Source organism: Sporothrix brasiliensis, assembly GCF_000820605.1.
Source record: "Sporothrix brasiliensis 5110 chromosome Unknown Cont20, whole genome shotgun sequence".
Taxonomy (NCBI): Eukaryota; Fungi; Ascomycota; class Sordariomycetes; order Ophiostomatales; family Ophiostomataceae; genus Sporothrix; species Sporothrix brasiliensis.
The window spans coordinates 262422-285590 of record NW_024467139.1 but is presented as its reverse complement, the minus strand read 5'-3'; the positions used below and the strand labels follow the sequence as shown (position 1 = coordinate 285590).

Below are 23169 nucleotides of genomic sequence, written 5' to 3'. Positions count from 1 at the left end.
TATTAAAAAGGAAGGAGAAGGACAAGGAAGGGAAAGGAAGGAGCAGGCGACAGGCGAAAAGGGACGACACAGGGACGGGAGTCAGAGAATCAGCGATGGTCGGAAACGCCTCACGTGGGCGTTGCGGAACCAGAGGGCTAATCCAAATAGCTCGCAGGTAATACGGAGAATAGACTGGGGGGGGGTGGTGGTAGCAAGGCCCGTCGATGGAGACGGTCTTCTGGTTTAAGGCCCTTGCGGCTGGCGGGCTTTGATGATTACGATTACGGAACGGGCGCTTTATGCCCATGGCGGAAAGAGGCGACCAGGCTGTGTAATATTGGCTGGCCTTGCTCGTTTGACGTGTATTTTGGGAAGGAGCCGGGAGTCAGGGAATGTGCTCGATACGGAAGCCGAAGATGGCAACAGACAAACGCAAGGGCGAACAAGGGAAAGAGCAAGGCGCCAAGCGCTCCGTATTCAAAGTGGAAGGAGGCGGCGCCAATACTTGGTGTTGACTCGCGGCGGACGGCGATGGGCCAGCGACGACAGCCTGGTGTGGAGGTACGACGTATGTAGCGCTTGTGTCATGGACAGCGTGGAATGGGGCGGGCTGCAGTCGATATGGGCGCGAGTGGCTGAAAGGGATGTGGGTAACTTAACACGACGGGCGGATACAGATACGTTGTGCTTTTGCCTGCCTGTGGAGAGGAGGCAGGACAGCCGAGCCAACCAGGGAAGGTAGGGCATCAGGATCAGTCAGGATCAGTCATTGCCCTTGCGAATTGGGGGTTGTTGAGGGTCCATAGCGCTCATCGGGTGCTGGGGCCGCCATTTGTGGCCTGGCCGATGTGTTGTCACACTGTGGTCCCGTCAGGGAGGATCGCGCCAGCCGCAAAGAGCCGGCGGCTCGCGGAAGCTGCTGGAAACAGCGATTGAAACGGGCCAGGCCCAGGTGCCTTCCCCTAATCTGCTGTAACGGACCTTCTCCGTATCATTAGCGCCCTCTCCGTGCTGCTACGATGACGCACTGTCTTGTCCGCGAGGCTCCGCTGTCGGGCCCAATGGTGTGTCTCGCGATTAGCGATGGGGACAGCGACAACGAGAATGGCGTATCTAATATGCCTTTGTGTCATGTCGTGGAGACGTCCAACTTCGTGATTGCCCTTGTTTCTCCTGACCTCGTCTCCTTTGTGAGTTAGTCGAGACTTGACAAACAACAAAATCTCACGTGGAAAGGGACCTGACAGAGTGTGCTTACAGGACAGTGCAACTGTGTGGATGACAAGCAATACCTCAAGACCCTTCTCGTCGTCATCCGGGGTCTGGTGAAAGGACCACACGGTGTGGCCGGCGGGACCGACAGCACCATGAGGCATTTGTGCTTGTGTGTCTTTGAGGCCTTTCACCTTTCAATTCGATGTGAGACACAGTGGGTGGAGGAAAGACACGGACTGTGTTTCCAAAGGGGGATAGCTGTGTCCAGGAAGAGAAACAGGCTCAATAAGGAGATTTGGAACAAAAGAGACGAGACGGCTGGCGAGACAGACGACAAAGACGGTAATTAATACAGGCCACGGCGGCCAAGACGGGCATGGTCTTTACCGTACATCGTCGCTTCTTAGTTGACACAAAAGAACACGAGGGCCAAAAATTTTTAGAATAAGAAAACGGTGAGACAATACCGCCCCAAATCAAAGAAAGGGTGGTGGGCCAGGCCCGGCAGCCCCGTGGTGCATTTTCATTGCGGCTGGTTGAAGCTGTTGCAGTCGCCTGGCTACGCCTTCCCACTGTTCCAGCCTGGTCACATGCGCTTTCTGTCCGTCACGCTAGAAATGCTCTTGGTGTGCTGTTTTGGCAGCTGCAAATCTGACAGTTGTTCCTGCCACACAGGAACCAAAATGTCGCAGGTTACAATATGGTGAGACTGCGACCCGAAAGTGGCAGGAAGGCTGCCCATCGCTACAGAATGCGATATTGGGACGAAGTGAAAGCCCAACCGCTGCCATCGACACCACGTTGTATTTTACGACGCCACCTGAGAAACGGTGACAAAGCTGCTTGCCACCGTTTCTTTTACTGACGATTAAGTAAGGCGCTTAAATTGAGTTCAATTAATCCGTGCATGGTCTTTGCTGTTGAGAGTGAACGGGTTCAAAGAGGAAAGCCAAGCCAAGCCGGCAAAAAAAATAAACGATGATGTCAGGCGCCTTGCGACAAGTATTCGCTGTGCCGGGCGATACGCGAGTCAAGTGAAGAGCGCAAAGGATTCAAGGTCTCTCGGACGAGTGAAGGAGGGAGCGCTGCCATTTGCTGAATACTATGAAAGCCAATGGGCATTCGATCCTCGCATGAACATGTCCTGTTGTTTCACTCATGTTCGTATTCCTTTTTCCTTAACATCGTACTCTTCGTTCGTATCAACAGTGCTACACTCTTGCTTACATTCGTATCCCGTTCTTTCGCGTTTGCCCAGCCGGTGTTTTCGTAAAGTTTTACAAGCGGTAAGATACAAGCATGCAAAAAACGGACGGCTCCATGGCAGTCGTGGGAACGGCAAAAACGGCAATGAACAGTCAAACAACCAGTGTCCACAAGGGTTCTCGTCGCAAGGTTCGAACTCTGGGCGATGACAATCGCGGGGGGCTGAGGCGGGTTACATAAATAAGAGCATCATCCAGACACCCCATAAAATCCTATTATCTGTCCTTGTATCAGACATCTACAATTATAAGCGAATGCTGATTGATATCAGGTATTAGGTCCAGGAACTTATTGCCTCACAACCAGTCGGCACAATGTGGTAAAGGTACGTATTGACACTTGTAATTTCATTCAAAAAGAGCAGTTCCCATTTTGGTTGTTCCACTTTTTATAATATCGTCTTTCCCAGTCATCCATCTCTACAGCTTCCGCATGTCGACAACAGCGCGGATGCAGTCGCCAGCCTTCATGACGTCAAAGGCCGGGTTGATCTCGCCCAGCGTCTTGCGGTGCGTGATGAACTCGTCGACCTTGAGGCGGCCCTCGAGGTAGTCGCCCACCAAGCCCGGCAGCTGGGAGCGGCCCTTGATGCCGCCAAACGCGCAGCCCTTCCACACACGGCCCGTCACCAGCTGGAAGGGACGCGTGCTAATCTCCTGGCCCGCCGCCGCCACGCCGATGATGATGCTCTGGCCCCAGCCCTTGTGCGACGCCTCGAGGGCCGCACGCATGACCTGCACGTTGCCCGTGCAGTCAAAGGTGTAGTCGCAACCGCCGTCGGTCAGCTCAATCAGCTTGTCGACAATGGTGGTGCCCTCGGGCAGCTTGGTCGGGTTGACGAATTCCGTGGCGCCAAACTTGTTGGCCCACTCCTCCTTGGTCGGGTTGACGTCGACGACAATGATCTTGCCGGCCTTTTGTGCGACAGCACCCTGCACGACCGACAGGCCGACACAGCCAGCGCCGAAGACTGCGACGCTGCTGCCCTCCTCGACCTTGGCGGTGACGCGAGCAGCGCCGTAGCCGGTGGTGATACCGCAGCCCAGCAGGCAGGCGCGGTCAAAGGGAGCGTTGTCCTGGATGGCGACGACGGAGATGTCGGCAACGACGGTGTACTGGGAAAAGGTGGACGTGCCCATGAAGTGCAGGATGTCCTTGCCACGGGCTTTGAAGCGCGAGGTGCCGTCGGGCATCACGCCCTTGCCCTGGGTAGCGCGGATCTTGCCGCACAGGTTGGTCTTTCCAGACTTGCAGAACTTGCACTCGCCGCACTCGGGGGTGCTACGAATTGTCAGTATGGATATTGGACACGCTTACGAGTGTCCAAAAAATGTCAAAAGAAGGTTCAACTTACTAGAGCGCCACGACGTGGTCGCCGGGCTTGACGTTGGTGACGCCCTCGCCGACAGACTCGACGACACCAGCGCCCTCGTGTCCCAGGATGATGGGGAAAGCACCCTCGGGATCCTTGCCGGACAGGGTGTATGCGTCTGTATGGCACACACCCGTGTAGTAGATCTCAATACGGACCTCGTGGGCTCTGGGCGGAGCGACCTCGACGTCCTCGATGCTCAGCTCCTTGCCAGCCTCCCAGGCAATGGCAGCCTTGCAGGTGATTGTCTACGTGGAAACGACGGCGTGTCAGCCGGCGCGTCTCATCTCGGCGTACTGGTCTTTGCTTTCTCGCTTCGCTCGCTTACCTTGCCGACTGTGGAAGCCATGTTGGCAGTCTTGTTGGCAGAGCCGATGATGTCAATTGGCGGGAGTGTGTGAATGCTGCTGGGATGTCAGCTACAATAGGTCGACGTAAAAAGTCTCTCTCACCAGCAGAGGGAATAGGGTAGAGATTCGGCAAGAATGCCGGGAGAGCTTGCTATATCTACCACGAGAGTGGGCGATGGGAGATCCATTGCGTAATTACCTCTTCCGTTCGAATTAGTATGACAGATGTCCCGTGTTTCGTTTGTTTCCCCTCTTCCCGATGTCTGATCGGAAATGTTCTTTATTCTTGAGGGGAGCGAGGACAGGAAATGCGACTGAGAGGGGGAGACGATTTGCTCGGGAGGCGGGTTTATTATAAACAGTAGCTTTCCAGCTGTCTGATGCTCCAACTGCGACGTAGTAATACCACGGAAGTGTGTCTTTCAACTGCTTCCACGGAATACTGCACGCGTGAGAATGGCCAAAAAATAGCGTGACTAGTCGCCCCTCCTTTTATCTGCTTTCCGTGCCTACCTTGGCGGAGGTGGAGTTCCGTCACTTTGCTCAGAGTTCTCGACTAGTCAAGGCCGGTTACTGGCGATGTTGCAGTTTGTGGTCTGGTTGTTGATGGTGGCTCTTCTTGTTGAGACGTTAGTTGCACAACGGAGAGGCGAGAGGATGTGAGATTGAGAGCTTCTTTTCTGTGTTTTCCCGTCTCCCACCGCTCAGACAGAGATTCGAGGAAGGTGCGGACACAGCTGTTACAAATTCGACACGGGAAGCCGCGACTGATAACCCGCCCCACAGAAGGTCCAAAGGTGGGGTTCCTTCCGGCACTTGTGATGTCAATTGCGAGGTGAGTGCGGCCTAGGAAGACTGTTGAGGCCTCAGTAGCCTGTTACTCGTATAAGGTGTCAGCATGCCCGCTCCCCGCTACTGGTGGTTTATGGGGGCCCTGTGGTGCAGTAGTGCATTTGATGATTTGGTGCAATACGTTCGGCGATATCGCGGCATGGACAGCACCCATTGTGCTAGGCTTTGGCGGGAATTCGGGATTGGCGCGCTATCGCAACCGCTGTCTTCAGTGCAGGTGGCAGGTTCCGGTTGCCATCGTTAGCGACTAGATGTTCCTTCCTTTTACATGTAGATTAGAGAGGACTTGCAACCAGGTGAGAAACAATACAGACGGAAAGGAGACAAGGGCACAGTTTCCCAAAGGGAAGAAAATAATGTGCTCTTCCAAAGAAGTAATGAAATAGGCACAAGCAACAACGAGGCTGTGAATTTCAAGTCTGCCCTCGCTGGCGCCTGCCTTTTTCAGAGTAAAGTTTTCTGAACCGTTTTCGGTTACCCTTTCGGGTTATAACTAGCGGGGAAGCCATGAATAGGATCCCGCGACGACCCAGCCTGCCCCTGGAAGCTTCCACTCTCCAAAAGCTGCAGCACGTGCGGAGAAATCTCACCGGGCGAGAGTCTGTTGATGGTTCCGAAGAACGCCAGGCACGGACCAGACCACGGGTTTCCAACACGGAATGCTGCTTTGTGAATGGCTCTCTCTGCCGGGACGGGAGCTCGGCAGAGTCGTCATCGATTGGTTGAAGGCATGTTTCAATCCGTCATATTTTTTTTATTTCGTCTCGTTCTCGCTTCATGTCTTCTGTCTGGTTCACAGAGTTGTCCATAGCTGCCCAGGTCCGGTCGAACAAGGCTATAGGTAGGACAAGTTGCGCAAGTAAGTCCTAGGAGAGTTTACCAATGATGTTTCAGTGATAAGTCCTTTCACGATGCCCGATAACCTGATGACGCCATCAAAGTTGTGTTTTGTGAGTCTTATTTACGATTATAAGCAGACCACAAGTCCTGCATACACGTCCGCTTTCGTTCCCGCGGTTCTTTCGTACCAAGCTCTGAGATGTTTGCCTATAACCTTGTCGATTAAAAGTCGTATTGTCGTCTGATTCGCGATGGAAACCGTTTTGAGCTTCACCGGAGCCACGAGGTCACAAAACGTGGCAACTTTATTCATCAGCCTCGCGCTGGTGCGTCGTCTGCCCAAGCAACGGGTTCGACTCACCGGGCATGATTCCACCACCCTTCCGCAGAGCCATAAGGCAGGGAGGGTTGAAACCAACAACACGACTGAATGGCCAATCATTTCAATTCACAGAAGCACCAGTAAAACGGCCGCCCTGTTTGCTCTGCCTTGCGCTCTGGGGTCGATATTCTCAGCCGCGCTACAGGGATAGACGACCTTGACAAAAAGGCCTGCCTTACCGCAAGTGTATTGGCCAGGCATTGTTGACAATCGGTTTGCCAGCAAGTTCATTTGACTGCAACGCGGGTGGGCGATGCTCAGCCTCACATCTGAGGCTAGCCGCCAGGGTATTTACATGAGTGTGCCTGAGGTCTAACCGTGCGTTCGTCGTATTAGTGACTAGAACGTGGTATGCTTCGGCGGGTCGGCGAGAATGAAAAATGAAAGAGGTGACAGAGGGTGTGAAAGTAAGAAGAAATGCACGGCAGTACTTTGTACTGCATGTAGAACGACGTAGTACGGCGTGTCAGAAATACGACTACTTGGGAAGGAGTGTCACAGTTTGAAAGTCATCTGGCAAGAGCGACCTGTTCGAGCGGCCCGCGTGTGCTGGCCAATCATTCTTTCCTCTTTGGGCAAGTATGAGAAAGTGTGCCAATGATGATTGGCTTACCGCCTGACCTACGTTCTCGTTAAGTCAATACCTACTAAGTATCATGTCTTCCATGATTTGCGCCCGCCGAGCACAATTTACTGGTTCTGAAAGACGTTTGGGAAACAAGGAGAGAGAATGCAACCCAAGACCGAATAACCGGTGTCGCTGCACAATAAGTGTCCTGAAGGGGGACCATAATGTGGGGGGAGAGACTAGGCTGCCATGGCGGGAAGGAGCGACTTACACACTTCGAGGACGGCCTCACCTTGGGGTCGGTATTGGCCATGGGCGGCTTCGCACTGCTCGTGTCGGTATAAAACGGGCAAGGATGGCGAGCGAGGATGCAAACAGTTTGGGATAGATGCGTCATTTATTTATTTATTTATTTATTTTTTTTTTTTTTTTTGCCATTAACTGATAATGGCAGGCTCTTGGCTGTAGTCAATCAACCTAAGCCGCCTTTCGTACAGCAAGGCGTCTACAACTTTGTTGGCTGAGTGGTTGTATTTGTCAACCTGGTTAAAGTCTCTTGTGTGTTCAGTGTCATCGGTGTCAGTCCAGGGTAAGGCGGTCCATGTGGCATCGCGGCGTCGATGCAAGGCTCCAGGTCCTATGGTTTTCGAGGCGAATGCGGAGGGCTCTGTGATGGTCGACGCTGAACAAATGAAATCTAGAACAAGAAAAAAATAAACAACGGAGGTATCTAAGCTTTTGGACCAATATGGCTGGAGCGTGACCCTCCACCACCAGCCGTGACGCGCGCATCGGTAACGGTGGACGTGCCTCGAGAGGGACATCTGGCCAACGAGCATTCGCCTTGTTGCCTGGCTAGTTGACAGCCGTGTTGTATAGTATGACTGTTGCCTTTAGCGTGCCTTAATGTGCACATGAGCACGTCGCAAGATATGGCAAGTCAACCGATAGAAAGAGAAAATAAATGGAAACGTGAAATGCGAGCACGGCAAAGTGACTGCATGTACCGGCCGTTTTGCAGTGTTTATTTTCTCACTTTTACATATCTGGGGCACACACTTTGCGCAAGGCCTACAGAGATGCACCATAAAACACACAGGATCAGGACCGCCAGGCAGTATGCCAGTGCCTTTATGACTCGGTGGTTCATGGGGCCCATGCTGGTCTTTTGTGTTGCTCATAGGGCTGTGGCATCAGCACGTAAATCTCGCAATCCGGATATCAAATGGGGAAAACGAGAAACGCCAACAAGACAATAACTGTCGGGCCGTCGCAAAGCTAGACAGCCTTGCAGCAGCTGTCCAGTATCACTCAATCCATCGGTGCCACGAGACTAGAATAGCCCCTGTTGCCTAATCCGTATGAGGCAGCCAGAATGTCTGTACGAAGGACTACGATGTACGAAACACTTATATGAGCTTCTGAGTTTAGTTGTGTCTCTCGTGCGACTGTGGTGAGCCATCGCAAATACGCATCTGGAAACAAAACGGGTCTGTTTACAAATTTAAATGACATGAACGCTACGAAAAGACAGGAAAATCGTCAATACACATTTAGTTGCAGGAAGAGAGAAAAAGAAAAAGAAATAACCACGTCAAAGTACACGCGACAAAATGGGATACCGGGTGTGTCAACGGCTGCCTCATAAAATGTATGAACCAGCCCACGGCAGGAGAGATACAAAGGCAGAGGAAAAGACGGCGAGGCAGAGAGAGGCCTGATGTTGAGGCCAAGATATGGCCCGGGGTTAGTGTGCAACCCACGTAAAACCTAATGAAGGCCGAACGAAGGCTAAACGAAGAAAGATGAAACAAAACAGGACGTAAAAATGAAAAGAAGAATAAAAGAAAGAAAGTAAAAAGCAAAAAAAAAAAAGCAAAAGAAAAGACGAAAGCACAACCGCACACAGAGTATAGGACGAATATACCTGACTTGCTGTAGACTTTCAGCGTATTCATGAGTCACCGGCACTACGTAAAATGCCAACACTTTTTTTCTTGGACAGCACACCCCCCCCCCCCCCCCCGTCCAGTTCCTAGTCAGACTGACTGCCAGTGAAGCTCAAGAAAAAGCTCTGTCCAAAACGAAGCCATCAACAGCCTCAAGAGTTCCCCACTTGGGTGGAGAGGATGTGGAAAGCTTGCCGTGTTCCCAGACCCAAGGACCTGTGGTCTCTGCCTGGTAGGCCCTCTTGCTGTCCGACACCCATGAGCGTGTAAACCTCCTCACGCTCTCGACTATTAAAATCGAGGCATCCCCACCGTTCCTGTCGTGCAACGGCGGAATAAAAGATGAGTCGTGAAGACCAAGACAAGAATCAAAGCACAGCCGAGATATCAGGCTTTGCCAGCAAAAATAGCCGCATCATCCGCCCTGGCTTCTGTATCCAGCATCCGCGACAAAATCAGCAACACCATCCCCATCCTATCTTACGTCTCCCAACGTCCAAACGCAAGCTGTATCACAGCCTAAAAAATAAGAAAACACGCAAGCTGCGGAGCCCGGCCACCCGACATCCGCCACCCAAAAAAGAAACAGGACGTGGCTGTATTTCTTGTGACGTGTCTTACCAGCACATCGGAGCAGCATATAGGACAGACGTATCGGCATACAGGTATAGCAAGCTCCTGCTCCCTCGTGCTTGCCCGAGGTCGCCGATATCAAGCGGAAACTGACAACACGATAGCTGTTCTGTTCTCTTGAAGAGGCAAATTCTCAGGTTCGTGGGGTTTTCTTTTCTCCTTTTTGTTCATTTTTTTGTTCTAGGCCCTTCTTCTGTTTTCTTTCAAGTCATTCCTACCTCTTCATTCCGCTCCCGCTCCCTATCCTTTTTGCTTTGAATTTGCCGCTCGCTTGTTGGGAGAAGTCGCCCTCCTTGGATCGTGTTGTTGTCGTCAACGTGCTAGGCACTGTAATCGGCGCCAGTCACTTTAAGCTTTAGTTGCCGACTTCGCCCCCTTAGGCAGACACAACCCCAGCGGGGGCCTCCTTTGGGGCCTTTGCTGAGGCCCAAGGCCTGAAGTCCAGGCCCCACTCTCTACTTGAGGCTATGTGTGGCTTGAAGTTGACTCAACTTTCTGGTCACGTTACCTGGTCTCTCACATTGTCTCGTCTTGGCAGTCGCTCTTTCCACTGCTGACGAATCGTCCCACGTTGACCTATGCCAGGCAGTGGCGGAAACTATCCAGCCGGGAAGCCGCGACACAACGCCACCTCACCGTACTTTCCCACTTTCCCATTTACTGCAAAACCCGCACCATTCCCCCCCAAATCCTCACCTGCAAAAATTGATGCCTTGTTTTTCTTCGCTCTGCTCTCCTCCAAACATTTACAACCTCAGGCTCCCATATTATCACCACCACCTCCAACACCACCATTACGCACCACCACAGTCGCTGACCTGCTCATTGCTACCAAATAGCCCTGTTTTGTTTGTTGCCGCAGTCCAAGCTCTGGCCCTCTAACCGTGTGCTCGTTCACAACCCAGCCGCCCTCGCTGTGACGGAGTGACAAACCAAGTCCAAAAAACAGCAGACGGCTCGAAAGGCTCGAAACTGAGCTCCAGAAAGGTGTCTTCTGTCATTTTTGGTTACGCCACAAGCCCGATCAGCAAACAGGGCGTGCGAGGACCGCATTCACGACGACCAAGTCGGTGCACGTCACGTCGGTGGAAAGCTCTGGACGTCCGGCATTCATCTCCGTTTGTCTTTGTCATACCGGCGTTTAAACTGTCCTTGACTTTTTGAGCATACGCTTCCCGTGTCTTTCTTCGACTCTCACACTTCGCCCCTCTCTCGCACATCCTCCTGCTGCACGCTTGTTCGGCTTACTTTTTTCATATATTTTCTTACCTTTTTTCTTACATTTATTCTTACGCATCCTTCTGCCACGCTATTTTGCTCTTGCTCCTTGTTCCATCTCCACATCATTTCTTCTCTTTGGTTGGTAGCCTGGTGGATCGATCGGCTATTTTATTCTCGTTTTCACTGGTCCCCGGCTTCGCGTAAACGCCATCTCCCTCTCGTTTTCACGTTCACGTTCACATTCACTTTTCATTTTCATTTTTTTTTATTTTTATTTTCTCTTTTAATTTGTACACGCCCCCACACGCCACTATGAGCATCGTGTTTGAGTCCAGGCACCGTTCCTTTCTCCAGGACGAGAACTATCCCAACATGGACCAGGCCGACGACGAAGTGGACCGGTACGGCGAGGCTGACGACAACAATGTGACTGCAGTTATGCACGACGTCGGTGACGTAAGTGATCTTGCGGCCGCCGTCGCTGTCAGCTATCACCCTCGCGAACAGTCCATTCTGGCTTCCGGCAAGCCATCTCTCCTCGACGACGACACGCATCTCGACGTTGACGATGTTGTCGTGGGCGACGATAGTGTAGGCGATAACACACCCCACGGCCTGCCGAGCTCCTCCGACATGAGCTCCGCCGCTGCGGCTGCGGCTGCGGCTGCCGCCGCCGCCAACATTGCAGTCGCCGAGGCCGAAGCCGCACGCGTCGCCGCCGCCGCAGGAATAGCCGCACGGATGTCCGCGCCACGGCACAACTCGCACAGCACCTCTTCCGGCCAGACTCTCCAGCCCGCCTCGCTTGGACCGACTTCGCCACTATCGATCAAAGGCGCCTCGTCACCGTCGCCCGGCCCGACGACCACCCACGGATCCTACCGCATCAAGCCGATCCCCAAGCCGGAACGCGACGTGCAGAAGAACAGCCAGGGGCTATACCAGTGCACGTGGCCTCATTGCACAGAAGAGACACAGCAGTTTGGCCGCAAGTGTGAATACAACAAGCACATGGACAAGCACGAGCGGCCCTACCGCTGTGTCGTCGACGGCTGCGAAAAGCTGCCTGGATTCACGTACTCGGGAGGCTTGCTTCGCCACGAACGCGAGGTCCACGGCAAGCATGGTGGACCGCGCAACCCGCTCCACTGTCCTTACCAAACTTGCAAGCGGTTCTCCGGCAAGGGCTTCTCGCGCCAGGAGAACTTGAATGAGCACATGCGCCGTGTCCATCTCAACCTGTCTCCCGGCACGACTTCCGCAACCTCGGCCCTTCCCATCATTGGAAGCAACGCTACTGCCGACGCGCTGCTGAGCCAGGCCAACAACGGCCTGCTGAGCATGAATGTAATTCGGTCACTGGCCGCTGTTCTGCCAAACACCCCTCCTCAGAGCGCCGATGCCGGCCCCAACTACGACAAGAGCAACTCCAACTCCGAGAGCAACAACAATAACAACAATAAGGGGAACAGCAACAATAATGCTGCTGCTGCTGCTGCTGCCGCGGCAGCGGCGGCCAATGCTGTTGCCGGTCTGCCCTCACTGCTCTCCGACGACAACGACGATGCCAAGACAATGGAGAGCCTCGGTCTGCTGTTGCCCCGCGGCCGTAAGAGGACAGCTTCTTCGCTCATGGGCGACGACGAGGATGTGGTTGACGAAGATGGCCTCGTGAACAGCGGCCACCTCGGCGACTACAGCAGCCACAACGGCCATCGTAGCATCGGCAGCCACGATCTCCGCGAAGAGATGAAGAGGGTGCGGCTCGAGAACGAGGAACTGCGGCGGCAGGTCGAGCTTCAGAAGCGTCAGACCCTTGCCATGATGCAGCAAATCACGGCCTTGCAGCGCTCGGCGGCTGCGCAGCAACAGCTCAACGAGCTTAACCAGCAGCGCCAGCCGGAGCAGTTGGAAAAGTCGGTGCAGAACGGCCAGCAGGAGGAGGAGCAGCAGCAGCAGCAGCAGCAGCAGCAGCAGCAGCAACAACAACAACAACAAACCGACCAGCCACAGCCACAAGAGCAGGAGCTGGAAGATGTTCTGGGCTAAGCAATTTCGCCATCTGCGTTTTCGTATCGCTGCACCTTCGCCGTCTCCAAACTCTGCCCCCCTCTCCGCCCCCGTTCATATTTGTGTTTTCTCATCGACCCTGTACAACCTACTTGTTTCTTGTTTGTTCCTACTTATAGCGAGCCTTGACGTTCGTACTCCCCTACACCTGCACCTATTTCCTTACGACATGTTTCCTCTGTCATTCGTATCTGGCGGACAACAGGGTCTTCCCGGCAGTTGTACACGGCCATGCATGGAAAGGAGTTTACGCCATCTCACCATCTCTACTTTTTCTGTTTAAGGGCCGGCCGCCCATTGGTTTACAGCTGGCGTTTCGTTGCTTGGTATTATTCCCCTCTTGATGGTTTTGGTTAAGGCTGCTAGTTTGGTACATAGACGGGACGTTTTCCATGGCCAAGGTTGCCCAAGTTATTTCTTATCATTCCTCTTCAATATTGCGGTTTCTTTCCTCTCTTGTACACCTCAAATCCTCCCAACGCTTCTATCTCTGCTCCATCTACATATTCTTTCCTATTTGTCAATATGTCACTGTATATTTCGCCCACTTTTGTTATTATATGCGCCACGAGACACACGACCTCTACACCTTTTTGACTCTTCTCTCATGACCTTGTAAAGACTGTATAAAATCCAACTTTCGAAGACCCCATTCAATCTAGATGCACATTTGTTAAACAAACTTGAGATGCGTAATAACCATAATTATATTTGGTGTTGTGTCATATCTATTTCCCTTCGAGCTTGACAGCAAAATCGTGAGCACAACTGCAATCACATTAGGTGAAGGACACACGCACTCACAAAATACAAACACCCTGAATACACTAGACTCCCAGAAGCCACCCACTAGTCATACATACAAAACCCCTGATTGCTTGATTCTCGGAATGTTGTTTGTCCCGTCCTAGATGTCAAAGATCGGCCCAATACCCTCGGCACCGCCTTGCCGGCTTTCCACCAGGTCCAGCCGCCAGCCTTCCCAGTTCTTGAGTGCCCGCTTGGCCTCCCGTACGCGCTCCAGGCGCTGCCGCGCCTCTTCCTCCTGTGCCCGTCGGAATGCCTCCTCGTCAAAGTCCAGGTCACCGTCGTCGTCTAGCAGGCCGTCGTCGTCGTGCCCATGGTGCCCATGGTGCCCATGGCCGTGGTGGTCGCCGCCACCGCCCGTCAGGACAGAGAAGAAGTCGCCGAGAGCACCGCTGGCGCCGCCGCCACTCACAGAACCGGCATGACCCTTCTTGCCGCCACCGCTGCCGCCCAGCGGCGACAGATCCACATCGCTAAAGTGGCGGCTGCCGCCGGCACCGCCCGGTGGGTCGTCGGGGCCTACCTGCAGCTCTTTCCGGCGCTCGTGCCAGATGCCATGGCGCAGGTTCGTGTTCTCGGCCTCCAGCTCGCGCACGCGGCGGTCCAGCTGCTCAATGCGCTCGCTGGCCTCGGGCGAGCTCGCGAGCAGCTCGTCCAGGTGCTCGTCGTCGGTGCCGCCGCCGTCGCGCGCGTCGGTCTTGCGCAGCCGCAGGTTCTCGGCCTCGATGCGCTCGAGGCGCGTGCGGGCCTCGGCGAGGTCCTTGTCGCCGCGCTCCTTGTCACGGCGCAGGGCCTGTGTCCGCGCATCGTGCTCCTTGTGCAGCGTCGTAAGCGTGGTGACCTTTTTCTCGAGGCTGTCGACCTTCTTGGTCAGCTCGTCGCGCTCGGTGCGCAGGTCCTCGGTCTCCTTCTCCAGGGTCTTGAGCTTGGTCTCGGCGCTCGTCCGGGCGCTGCCCTCGCGAACGGCCTTTTCCGATGTGCGGTCCAGGTTGCGCTTCAGCTCGGCCAGCTCGCGCTGGGCCGTGCCGGCAGCCTTCTCGGCACGCTCTAGCTTTTCCTCGAGCGCAGCAACCTGTTCTTGGCGGCTGCGCTTTGGCGCATGGCCGCCATTGTCACCGCCCTCTTCGTCGTCCTCTCTACCGGCGCCGCCCATCGACAACCGCTCGACCTGCGCACGTAGCCGCGACATTTCTAGCTCCATTGTCTCAATGGTCTGCGACTTTGACTTGAGCTGCGCCTCGAGCTCGGATGTTGGTGGAGAGTTCACGCTCATAGAGGGTGACGAGCCGTGGCGCGACCGGGCCTGGAGTTGGGTGTTTTGGCGCGTGAGGGCAGCGATCTCGGATTTCTGTATCGTGTTGTTAGTTCTGTGATCCAATACATGTAGATACAATTTCACGCTAGGATGGATGGCTGGGAGGGCTGACCAGTTTGGACACCTCGGATGAGTCGCCACCAGTGCTGTCGCGGATGTCCTCCAGGGCATCCTCGGCCTTTTGCCAGCGCTTCTCAGCATCGGCATTCTCCTTTGTCAGGCGCTTGTTTTGGCGCTCGAGCTCTTCAATGCGCGAAGCCTGCTTGCGATAGATGTCGGCCGCAGTCTCACCATCGGCGCCGGGGCTCAGGGGGCCACCATGGCGGAAGGATGCGGAGCGCAAACGCGACTGCTCGGACAGGGAGGGCAGCGCTCCTTTGGGCGAGGTAGGTTCGCCGACGACGTCATCTTCTTCGGCCTTGTCGTCGTTCTTTGTATCTTCCTTCTCTTTGTCAGCATCTTCATCGGCATTGTCCTCCTCGTCCTTGTCGTCCTTCTTGGCACCTTTCTTGCCCTTCTTCTTCTTGTCGCTTTTCCCTGCGGCCGTGTCTGTCTTGTCTGTCTTGTCTGTCTTGTCTGTCTTGTCTGTCTTGTCTGTCTTGTCTGTCTTGTCTGTCTTGTCTGTCTTGTCTGTCTTGTCTGTCTTGTCTGTCTTGTCGGACTTGTCAGTCTTGTCGGTCTTGTCGGTCTTGTCTGTGCCGTCCGCAGTCTCCTTCTTGGTTTCCTCCTTGGCCTCCGCAGCCTCTTCCTTCTCGTCGTCAGCGGTCGGCTCCTCGGCCTCCTCGTCCTCTACCGCCTTGGCATCGCTGGCTGCCTTGTCCTTCTTGGCACCCTTCTTCCCGGAGGTGCCAGCTGCACCAGCCGCACCACCGGCCTGCTTCTTCTTCTTGAGTGCCTCGACACGCTTCTTGGCCGCGGCAAGCTTCTCGGCCTTTGCCTTGTCGTCATCCGCCATCGTGAGCTATTGGAGGGCGGCAGCTGACTGGAGGCACACCCGCAATCGAGTCAATTCGCACCGTACGGCTAAGTAGAATATCGAAATACAGACGCTATTGAAAACAAAGTCGTGTCGTGATCGTGACCGTCTGTGTCGTACTCTGAGTGTCCCAATCTTCGTACAGGTGAGGATTGTGGAAGCAGTGCAACGATGTTTCGAGCTGGAGTTACGGAGTGGTGTATTGGCCATGGCTTCTAAACACGTCACTTAAAACGGGCTAGTAAGCCAGAGAGCTCCTTCTCAGCCCTTGCGTAGTTGTAGCGTGTAGCTCCTTCCCAGTGGTGGAAAGGCACGTGATTGTGGAGCCGACGGGTTAGCGCGTTCCTGGGCTCTACGTAAGATGCAAACTTATTCGGGTTGAGATTGCTCGTAAGCCCAAGCTTCAAATATATTAAGCACTGTACTTACACAACATGGCAAGCGACATGCAGAAAGACTGTCGCAAATTACAGCGGAAGTACTCAGGATCCTGGGTGGTGGATCTCCCTAGATTGCGAACCTACGGTAGCTGTTTTAGTGTGGCTTTTTGTTTTCCCCCGCCTCGTCCGCTCCTTCCATACCATTTCCTAGCGCTCTTGCCCCGCGAACAACATAAAAAAGTTGGCACCGAATTAAGCGCATTGAATACAAAGACGTTCCTTCCCCGGTTTGCGACAACCAAGAGCCCTTGAAAGAAAGAGCGCACCCTGAGCCTAGATAGCCATGAGGGAAGCCCTTTCCCAACAAAATCACAAGGGTACAAAAGAGTTGATCCCATATTCTGGGCGGTTTTCTCTCTCTCAATCCACAATCCATTGGATGTGCTCTTAACGACGTATCTTAAACTCCGCCAGCACGGCACTCAAAACGGACATACCCCAGAGGACGACAGACCGCAGACGCCACAACAAACGACAAAAGGACCAGGCATAAGCGCAATCCAGCCAAAAGGACAACCCCATTCTTGGATTTTCTCCCCTTACGATTCCTTTCCTCTGTTCTCCACCCCCATTTGGTCTCCTACCCTCTTCCGGACAATGGCTGCCCTGCCACGCCAGTTTCCGGACTTGGCCATCTACCTGACGGACCAGACCCGGACGCCCATTGTCTCGTCGGCCAGCGGATGGGGCCGAGACGAGGAAGACGACGATGAGGACGGCGCCGATGCCACTGTCAACGGAAATGAAAATGAAAATGCCACTGTCAATGCCAGTACATCGGACAGCGCCACAAAGCCCACCCGCCAGCAGCGGGCAGCGGCTCTGGACGACCTGGCGGCCACGGCGCTCCGCGCGCGGGATGCGGCCGCCCGACTGGGTCTCGGTGCCGACCTGCCGCAGGCCTCGGATGCAGGCGGGCTCGACGGCTCGACGGCGTCGCTGCTGGCCGCCCTGGGTCTGACGCCGCCTGAACACATGGTGGTCACGTACAGCACCGGCAGTGTGGTCATTGACAACTTTTTGGACCCGCGGCAGCAGCAGCAGCAGCGGCGGCGGCGGCGCCACGCCGCATCCGGACCATCTGGATCATCAACTGGGTCTTCACCAGGACAGGGACAGGAGGCGACGGTGAACCAAGTGGGAACCCATGGCCAAGGCGAAACGACTGACCTCGGCAGGGACAACGACGCCGAGGACGCGGCAGGCGGCCGTGCTCCGGTACTCGTGGGATTGGTTGTCGCACCGGATGCGCAGTCGCTCGGAGATGCGCGGCGGGCAACCGCTCGCTTAGAACGCGTGGGTCTGGCCGTGCAGCAAGAGTTGGCCGCACAGGACCGGAGGAGGCAATGATGGCAAAGCCAAAGGCCAAGGGGGATGAGGCCGTCCGACTTGCGGCTCCCTTCCTGTATATACAAGCTTAAAATGTACATATATATTCTTACGACAAAAGACAGGGCGAGGCATATCTCAGGCTCACAGCCCGATGCCCTCCACAATGGGTTTAGGTGTCGGGTTATTTGATAGACAAAAAAGCACCTGGCATCATATTTTTTTTTTTCACAGGGGGTCTATCTATGTGACTACTTTACTTGGTGTATATTACGAAAACAGCCGACAAGAAGAAATAAGGTCAAAATGAAATTGAAAACAAATAAAAAACATAAAAACCATAAAAACGTCGAAAGTCGAAAAACTCGGCATCAACTGCATAACACCAGGTGCCCTAAGCCGAGACCCGACAAAACCAGTCCGGATGGTTCTCATTTCGAACTTTTATTTTACCTCTTTCTCTGTTTTGCTCTAACAGCACTTAGATGAGCTGCTGGAAGGCGCGGTTGATGGGCGAGCGGATGTTGGGGACGTCCTTCCAGTAGTCGATGGTGGCGACGGCACGCTTGGAGATGCCCTCCGGGGTGAACTCGAATTTCTGTGATTGGTTAGTTTTTGTAGAAAATACAAGCAAAGGAGACAATACGTCTCCAGTAGTTCTGAACAGCAGCGCTGCTAGGTAACTCACCTTGTAGACATCCTTGTACGGGCCAGAGGCACCGAAGCGGTTCAGGCCGAACTGCTCGTGAGTGTAGCGCTCCCAGCCCATGGTGCTCATGACCTCGACGGACAGCGACGGGATGCCGTCGGGCAGGACGCTCAGGCGGTACTCCTTGGGCTGGGCATCGAAGACCTCGAAGCAGGGCAGGGAGACAACGCGGGCCTTGACGTTGTGGTTCTCGGCCAGGTACTTGACGGCCTCAACGCAGATGCCGACCTCGGAACCGGTCGAGACCAGGGTGATGTTGGCGCTCTTGTCCTCGTGGACAACGTAGCCGCCCTTGATGGCGTGCTCGATGGTCGAGTTCTCCAGCTGGGGCAGGTTCTGGCGAGACAGGGCCATGATGCTGGGGGTGTGCTTGGAGGTCAGAGCGACGTAGTAGGCAGCGCTCGTCTCGTTGCCGTCGGCCGGGCGCCACACCATGCAGTTGGGCAGGGCGCGGAAGTGAGCCAGAGTCTCGATCGGCTGGTGGGTCGGGCCGTCCTCACCCAGACCAATGGAGTCGTGGGTGGCGACCCAGATGACGCGGACCCGCGATAGGGCCGACAGGCGCACGGCGCCAGCACCGTACGAGACGAAGTTCAGGAAAGTACCGCCGTAGGGGATCTGGGTGCCGTAGGCAGCCAGGCCGTTCATGATGGCACCCATGCCGTGCTCACGGACACCGTAGCGGATGTAGCGACCAGAGTAGTCACCAAGGCCAGTCGAGGGGGGCTGGAAGTCAACCGCGCCCTTCCAGCGGGTCAAGTTGGAGCTCGTCAGATCGGCCGACCCACCGATGAGCTCGGGGATGATCTCCTCGATCTTGCTGAGGACAACCTCGGACAGCTTGCGCGAGGCAACGGCGGCGTCCGTCGGGGTGTAGACGGGCAGCTTCTTCTCCCAGCCCTCAGGCAGGTCGCCCTTCAGGCGGCGGGTCAGGTCGGCGTGCTCGGCGGGGTACTTCTCGGCGTACTTGGCGAACAGAGCGTTCCACTCGTTCTCCGCGGCGGCGCCCTCGGCGACCTTCTTGGCGGTCAGGTCGTAGACGGCCTGGGGGACAGCGAAGCTCTCGTCGGGGTTGAAGCCGAACTTCTCCTTGAGCTGCTTGATGTCGTCGGCCTTGAGGGGCGAGCCGTGGACACCGTGGGTGCCCTGCTGCAGGGAGCCGAAACCAATGATGGTGCGGAGCTTGATCAGGGTGGGCTTGTCCTTGACGGACTGGGCCTCCTTGATGGCGGAGTAGATGCCCTCAAGGTTGTGGTCGCCGTCAGCGACGACGATGACGTGCCAGCCGTAGGCCTCGTACCGCTTCACGACGTCTTCAGTGAAGGCGCAGTTGGTATCACCATCAATGGAGATGTGGTTGTCGTCGTAGACGGCAATCAGGTTGCCGAGCTGCAGGTGACCGGCGAGAGACGAGGCCTCGCTGGAAACACCCTCCATCAAGCAGCCATCACCCAGGAAGCAGTAGGTGTAGTTGTTGAACAGGTCGAAACCGTCACGGTTGAAAGTGGCGGCAGTGTGAGCCTGGGCAATGGCCAGGCCGACGGCGTTGCAGATACCCTGGCCGAGAGGACCGGTGGTGACCTCAATACCGGGGGTGTCATGGGACTCGGGATGGCCGGGGGTGATGCTGTCGACTGACTGTGAAATCGGTTAGACTGCTAAGCCGACAAACCAGTCGTCATTCCCTGGGACGAGCCACATGGAGCGGTTCAACTTACGCGGAAAGCCTTCAGGTCATCAATGGTCAGGCCGAAGCCATACAGGTGCAGCAGAGCATACTGGAGCATGCAGCCGTGGCCGTTCCTGTGCGTTTGTGGGTCAGCACGAAGCTCTCGTTGCTCGAGTTTGTCGCGCGACTAGATATGACGAAAAAGGGCATTGTCATGCTTACGAGAGGACGAAACGATCACGGTTCACCCAGTGGGGGTTCTTGGGGTTGAAGCGCATAATGTTGTTCCAGAGAACCTGGGCGACCGGCGCCATGCCCCTGTACAAACAATTGGTTAGCCATGTATGTCGCTGTTTTGTTTCTGTGGTTGTTTAGCAGCGACAATGCAACGATGCCCCGCGATGTGGCGAATTGAAGCCGCCAAGCGATGCACAGAGCATCTGCAGCTGCAGCTCGCGTATAGCACCAAACAAGTCGGCCGAAACGTGTGTGTGTTGATCGGCCGAACCAGAAGCTCTTCCAGGGCCGGCGGCCGGCGTAAATCAACTTACATCGGGGCACCGGGGTGGCCGGAGTTGGCGCGAGCGGTAGCATCAGCCTAGAGAGGAGAAGAAAACAGGTGTTAATGCAGCTGTTCAGATGAAAGACGACAATGATGATGATGATGTCATGTCGGCATAGGTCGGAGGGGTTGAGGGAAAGAGGAAGGCAAGTGTGTTGAGCAAGTGCGGTCAATCAACGGTCCACGGCCGAACGAGGACGTTGGAAGCTCATATTTCCTCTCAAACAGAGACGTGAAGCTTCTGAGGCTATGAGCGCGGTCGGCAAGCATTGAGGTCGGGATGAAAGATTGAGACGCGCCGTTTGAAAGTGGTGAGGGGGCGGGGCAAAGTGGTTTTTCGGGGAACTACTTACAGCCAGTACACGGATCGTGTTCACGGTCAGCTGGTCGACGTCGGTGAAACCCATGATGGCGGTTGTTTTGCAGAATGTCAATGGGGGTTATAGAAGAAGCGTGCGATGTTGGTTGGAGATGGGATGGAGGAAGAGAAAGGAGAAAAGAGACGGGGACAGAAAAAGGAAGAGAAAGAGAAAGACGAACGAGGAAAAAGGAAAGAGGGCAAGGAGGGACAAAAGAAAGCGGCAGGAAGACGAGACAAAGCCAAAAAACTTAAAACAGCAGGAAGGGACCCAAGCAAATAAAATAATAATAAAATGAAATAATTGGTTTTGCCTTCGTCCGTCCCTGGGTGGAAGGGGCGGATCTGGCAATGACGAGCAACCCAGTCGGGATGGAGGGGGGGTGCTGAGGGGAAAGAACCAGCGAGCGAAAACGCGCCTGGAGCAGGAAGCTACCACCCTACGCAATAGTAAGATACAGTCGCTTCCGTATCTGACGATGGTCAATAGGCTATTCACTGGTGCGAGGCAGGACCTGAGCGAGAGATACTTCCGTCGAGCCAAGCACCTAAACGTCCTGGACAAAAGGCGATGGCAACTGAACCATGGACAGGAAGCGTAGCAAAGCTCCATAATCGGTCGAAAACAAAGCTATGCTCAACAATACCCGGCGGATAATGTCGCTTCCTCCCCCACTAACGAAGCAGGACCGGAGATGTTGCGCTGGAGAGCTGGTGAAGAGGGGCAGGAAACTGAAATGCGCCGTCTGTCAAAGTGGAAACGCTCTGGTCCATAATGCCAACTCCATACCGAGCACCGAGCCCACCCCAACAAAGTGCTGGTCGTTGGTGGGGTGTTGTGGTGGACTGATATTAGTCACCTCTGTTCCACCTTTCTCGATCAGCACTTTATCCGGCCAAACCGTTTGCCTTTAGACTTGAAGGGCAGCGGGGATGTGAGGGAACAGCTTTATTTTTGTTTTGTTTCTCTTCTTCTGGCTCTCTCTCTCTCTTTCGTACATTTCTTTGATTTGTCTTGGTTTACTCCTTCCAGCACTCCCGAATTGGTCTGCCCACGTTTCCCATTGCCGTAGCCGGGGATCGTTCCTGCCCCCTGTCAGTGCCTGTCAGTTCCCTCCAAACTGCCCAATTTGTCGCCACTTACAAAGGCTGACTTAAAAGCCACGGAAGGCGCGATGTGCTAAGCATCGATTCGAGATATACGGACTCGGCAGCAACGCCGGCAGCAGGCGGTCTTTTTATTTCCTATCGCGCCTTTTCCGACCATTAACCACGTGCCTAGTCTGGGAGTGCTTGCCTCCAGGCACATGCGGAAGATGACGCGTTGTATGGTGTTGTTTGGTGCGTGCAAGGTGAGGGTAGGCTCACGTTGCCGTACTCCGTACTTCCGCGGTGCGAGCACAGTATTGATCTAACACACAACGTTGCACTTTTATGGTGGCAAATGGCGGCATGCAAGTAGACACGCAAGACACAGACATCGTACACAGGCCACCGTTTAGCAAGGAACGGCATAGGCGGGCACAGGGAGGGAGTGGCCAAGCCTGAACGGATGCCGGGGGAGGTGAGGAGAGGCGAGGCGTCTGAGGGTGTTGCATCGTGACCAGACGCTGTGCACCTCGGCGACCGGTCCTCAGTCAGCGGAGCTGATATGTGGCAGCCGTGCATGAAACTGTGTCTCGTCTCCTAGACCAAAGCTGGGGTTGGGGCTGAGGCTTTGGTGGAAGTCGAACATACGTGCAAAGTCGAATGGCCGAATCCTCACAAATAGCAGAATGCGAGCACACCCAGCGAGGAAAGCGCGCACCAAAAATTGCGAGGCATTGAACACGCATAAAAACTCTGCTATCCGCCTGCCAACGACGAGCATGGCATGCGGGATTGCACGTAATTGCCGCATTAGGTAGACCATTCAAACTACCAATGTCGGTTTGTCGCTGTTTCGGTTTGGAGGTCCTGTCATCGGACACCCCTGCGCGCCGAATTGGCCGCATACCGACCCGCGCGCAGGGACGGAAATAGAGGCCCTGGCGCACTGCAGCCAGGTCGTTTCCTTTCTCTCTGGCACTTGCTCAAATGCTACCACGCGATTGGCGGGAAAGGCTAGCCTTCCCTGGTGGAGAGGCCATTTCCTTTCACCAAATGTCTCAATGAATACTTCTGTATTGAGGGCGCCTGCCGGTTTAGGAGGAAAAGCTTGTTCGTGGGATGCCCAGAATAGACATCCCGGCTCGGGGAGAGGCGGCAACGGAGGGAAGGCGCGACTCTCACTCACGACACACCGTTTCTCTAAATATCGGATAA

General features: G+C 54.8%; 5 protein-coding genes across 5 annotated transcripts; 2 read left to right on the top strand and 3 right to left on the bottom strand.

Annotated features, from left to right (window-relative positions):
- Window positions 1–2882: 2882 nt before the first annotated feature.
- On the bottom strand, window positions 2883–4184 carry SPBR_07329 (S-(hydroxymethyl)glutathione dehydrogenase; the record flags this gene model as incomplete). Its single annotated transcript, XM_040765583.1, has 3 exons — window positions 2883–3744; window positions 3818–4083; window positions 4164–4184. The coding sequence occupies 3 exons, from the start codon at window positions 4182–4184 to the stop codon at window positions 2883–2885; spliced, it is 1149 nt and encodes a 382-aa protein (XP_040616063.1).
- A 6758-nt stretch (window positions 4185–10942) lies between these two features.
- Window positions 10943–12679, top strand: SPBR_07008 (c2h2 transcription factor; the record flags this gene model as incomplete). The annotated part of the gene is made up of 1 exon (XM_040765263.1): window positions 10943–12679. One exon carries the CDS (start codon window positions 10943–10945, stop codon window positions 12677–12679), a length of 1737 nt encoding a protein of 578 aa, XP_040616062.1.
- A 928-nt stretch (window positions 12680–13607) lies between these two features.
- SPBR_06780 (m protein repeat protein) lies at window positions 13608–15777 on the bottom strand (the record flags this gene model as incomplete). Its single annotated transcript, XM_040765036.1, has 2 exons — window positions 13608–14855; window positions 14935–15777. 2 exons carry the CDS (start codon window positions 15775–15777, stop codon window positions 13608–13610), a joined length of 2091 nt encoding a protein of 696 aa, XP_040616061.1.
- Window positions 15778–16835: 1058 nt separating this feature from the next.
- On the top strand, window positions 16836–17588 carry SPBR_07787 (uncharacterized protein; the record flags this gene model as incomplete). The annotated part of the gene is made up of 1 exon (XM_040766041.1): window positions 16836–17588. One exon carries the CDS (start codon window positions 16836–16838, stop codon window positions 17586–17588), a length of 753 nt encoding a protein of 250 aa, XP_040616060.1.
- A 460-nt stretch (window positions 17589–18048) lies between these two features.
- SPBR_06567 (transketolase) lies at window positions 18049–20914 on the bottom strand (the record flags this gene model as incomplete). The annotated part of the gene is made up of 6 exons (XM_040764823.1): window positions 18049–18165; window positions 18256–19914; window positions 19995–20079; window positions 20168–20263; window positions 20497–20543; window positions 20861–20914. The coding sequence occupies 6 exons, from the start codon at window positions 20912–20914 to the stop codon at window positions 18049–18051; spliced, it is 2058 nt and encodes a 685-aa protein (XP_040616059.1).
- Window positions 20915–23169: the final 2255 nt, after the last annotated feature.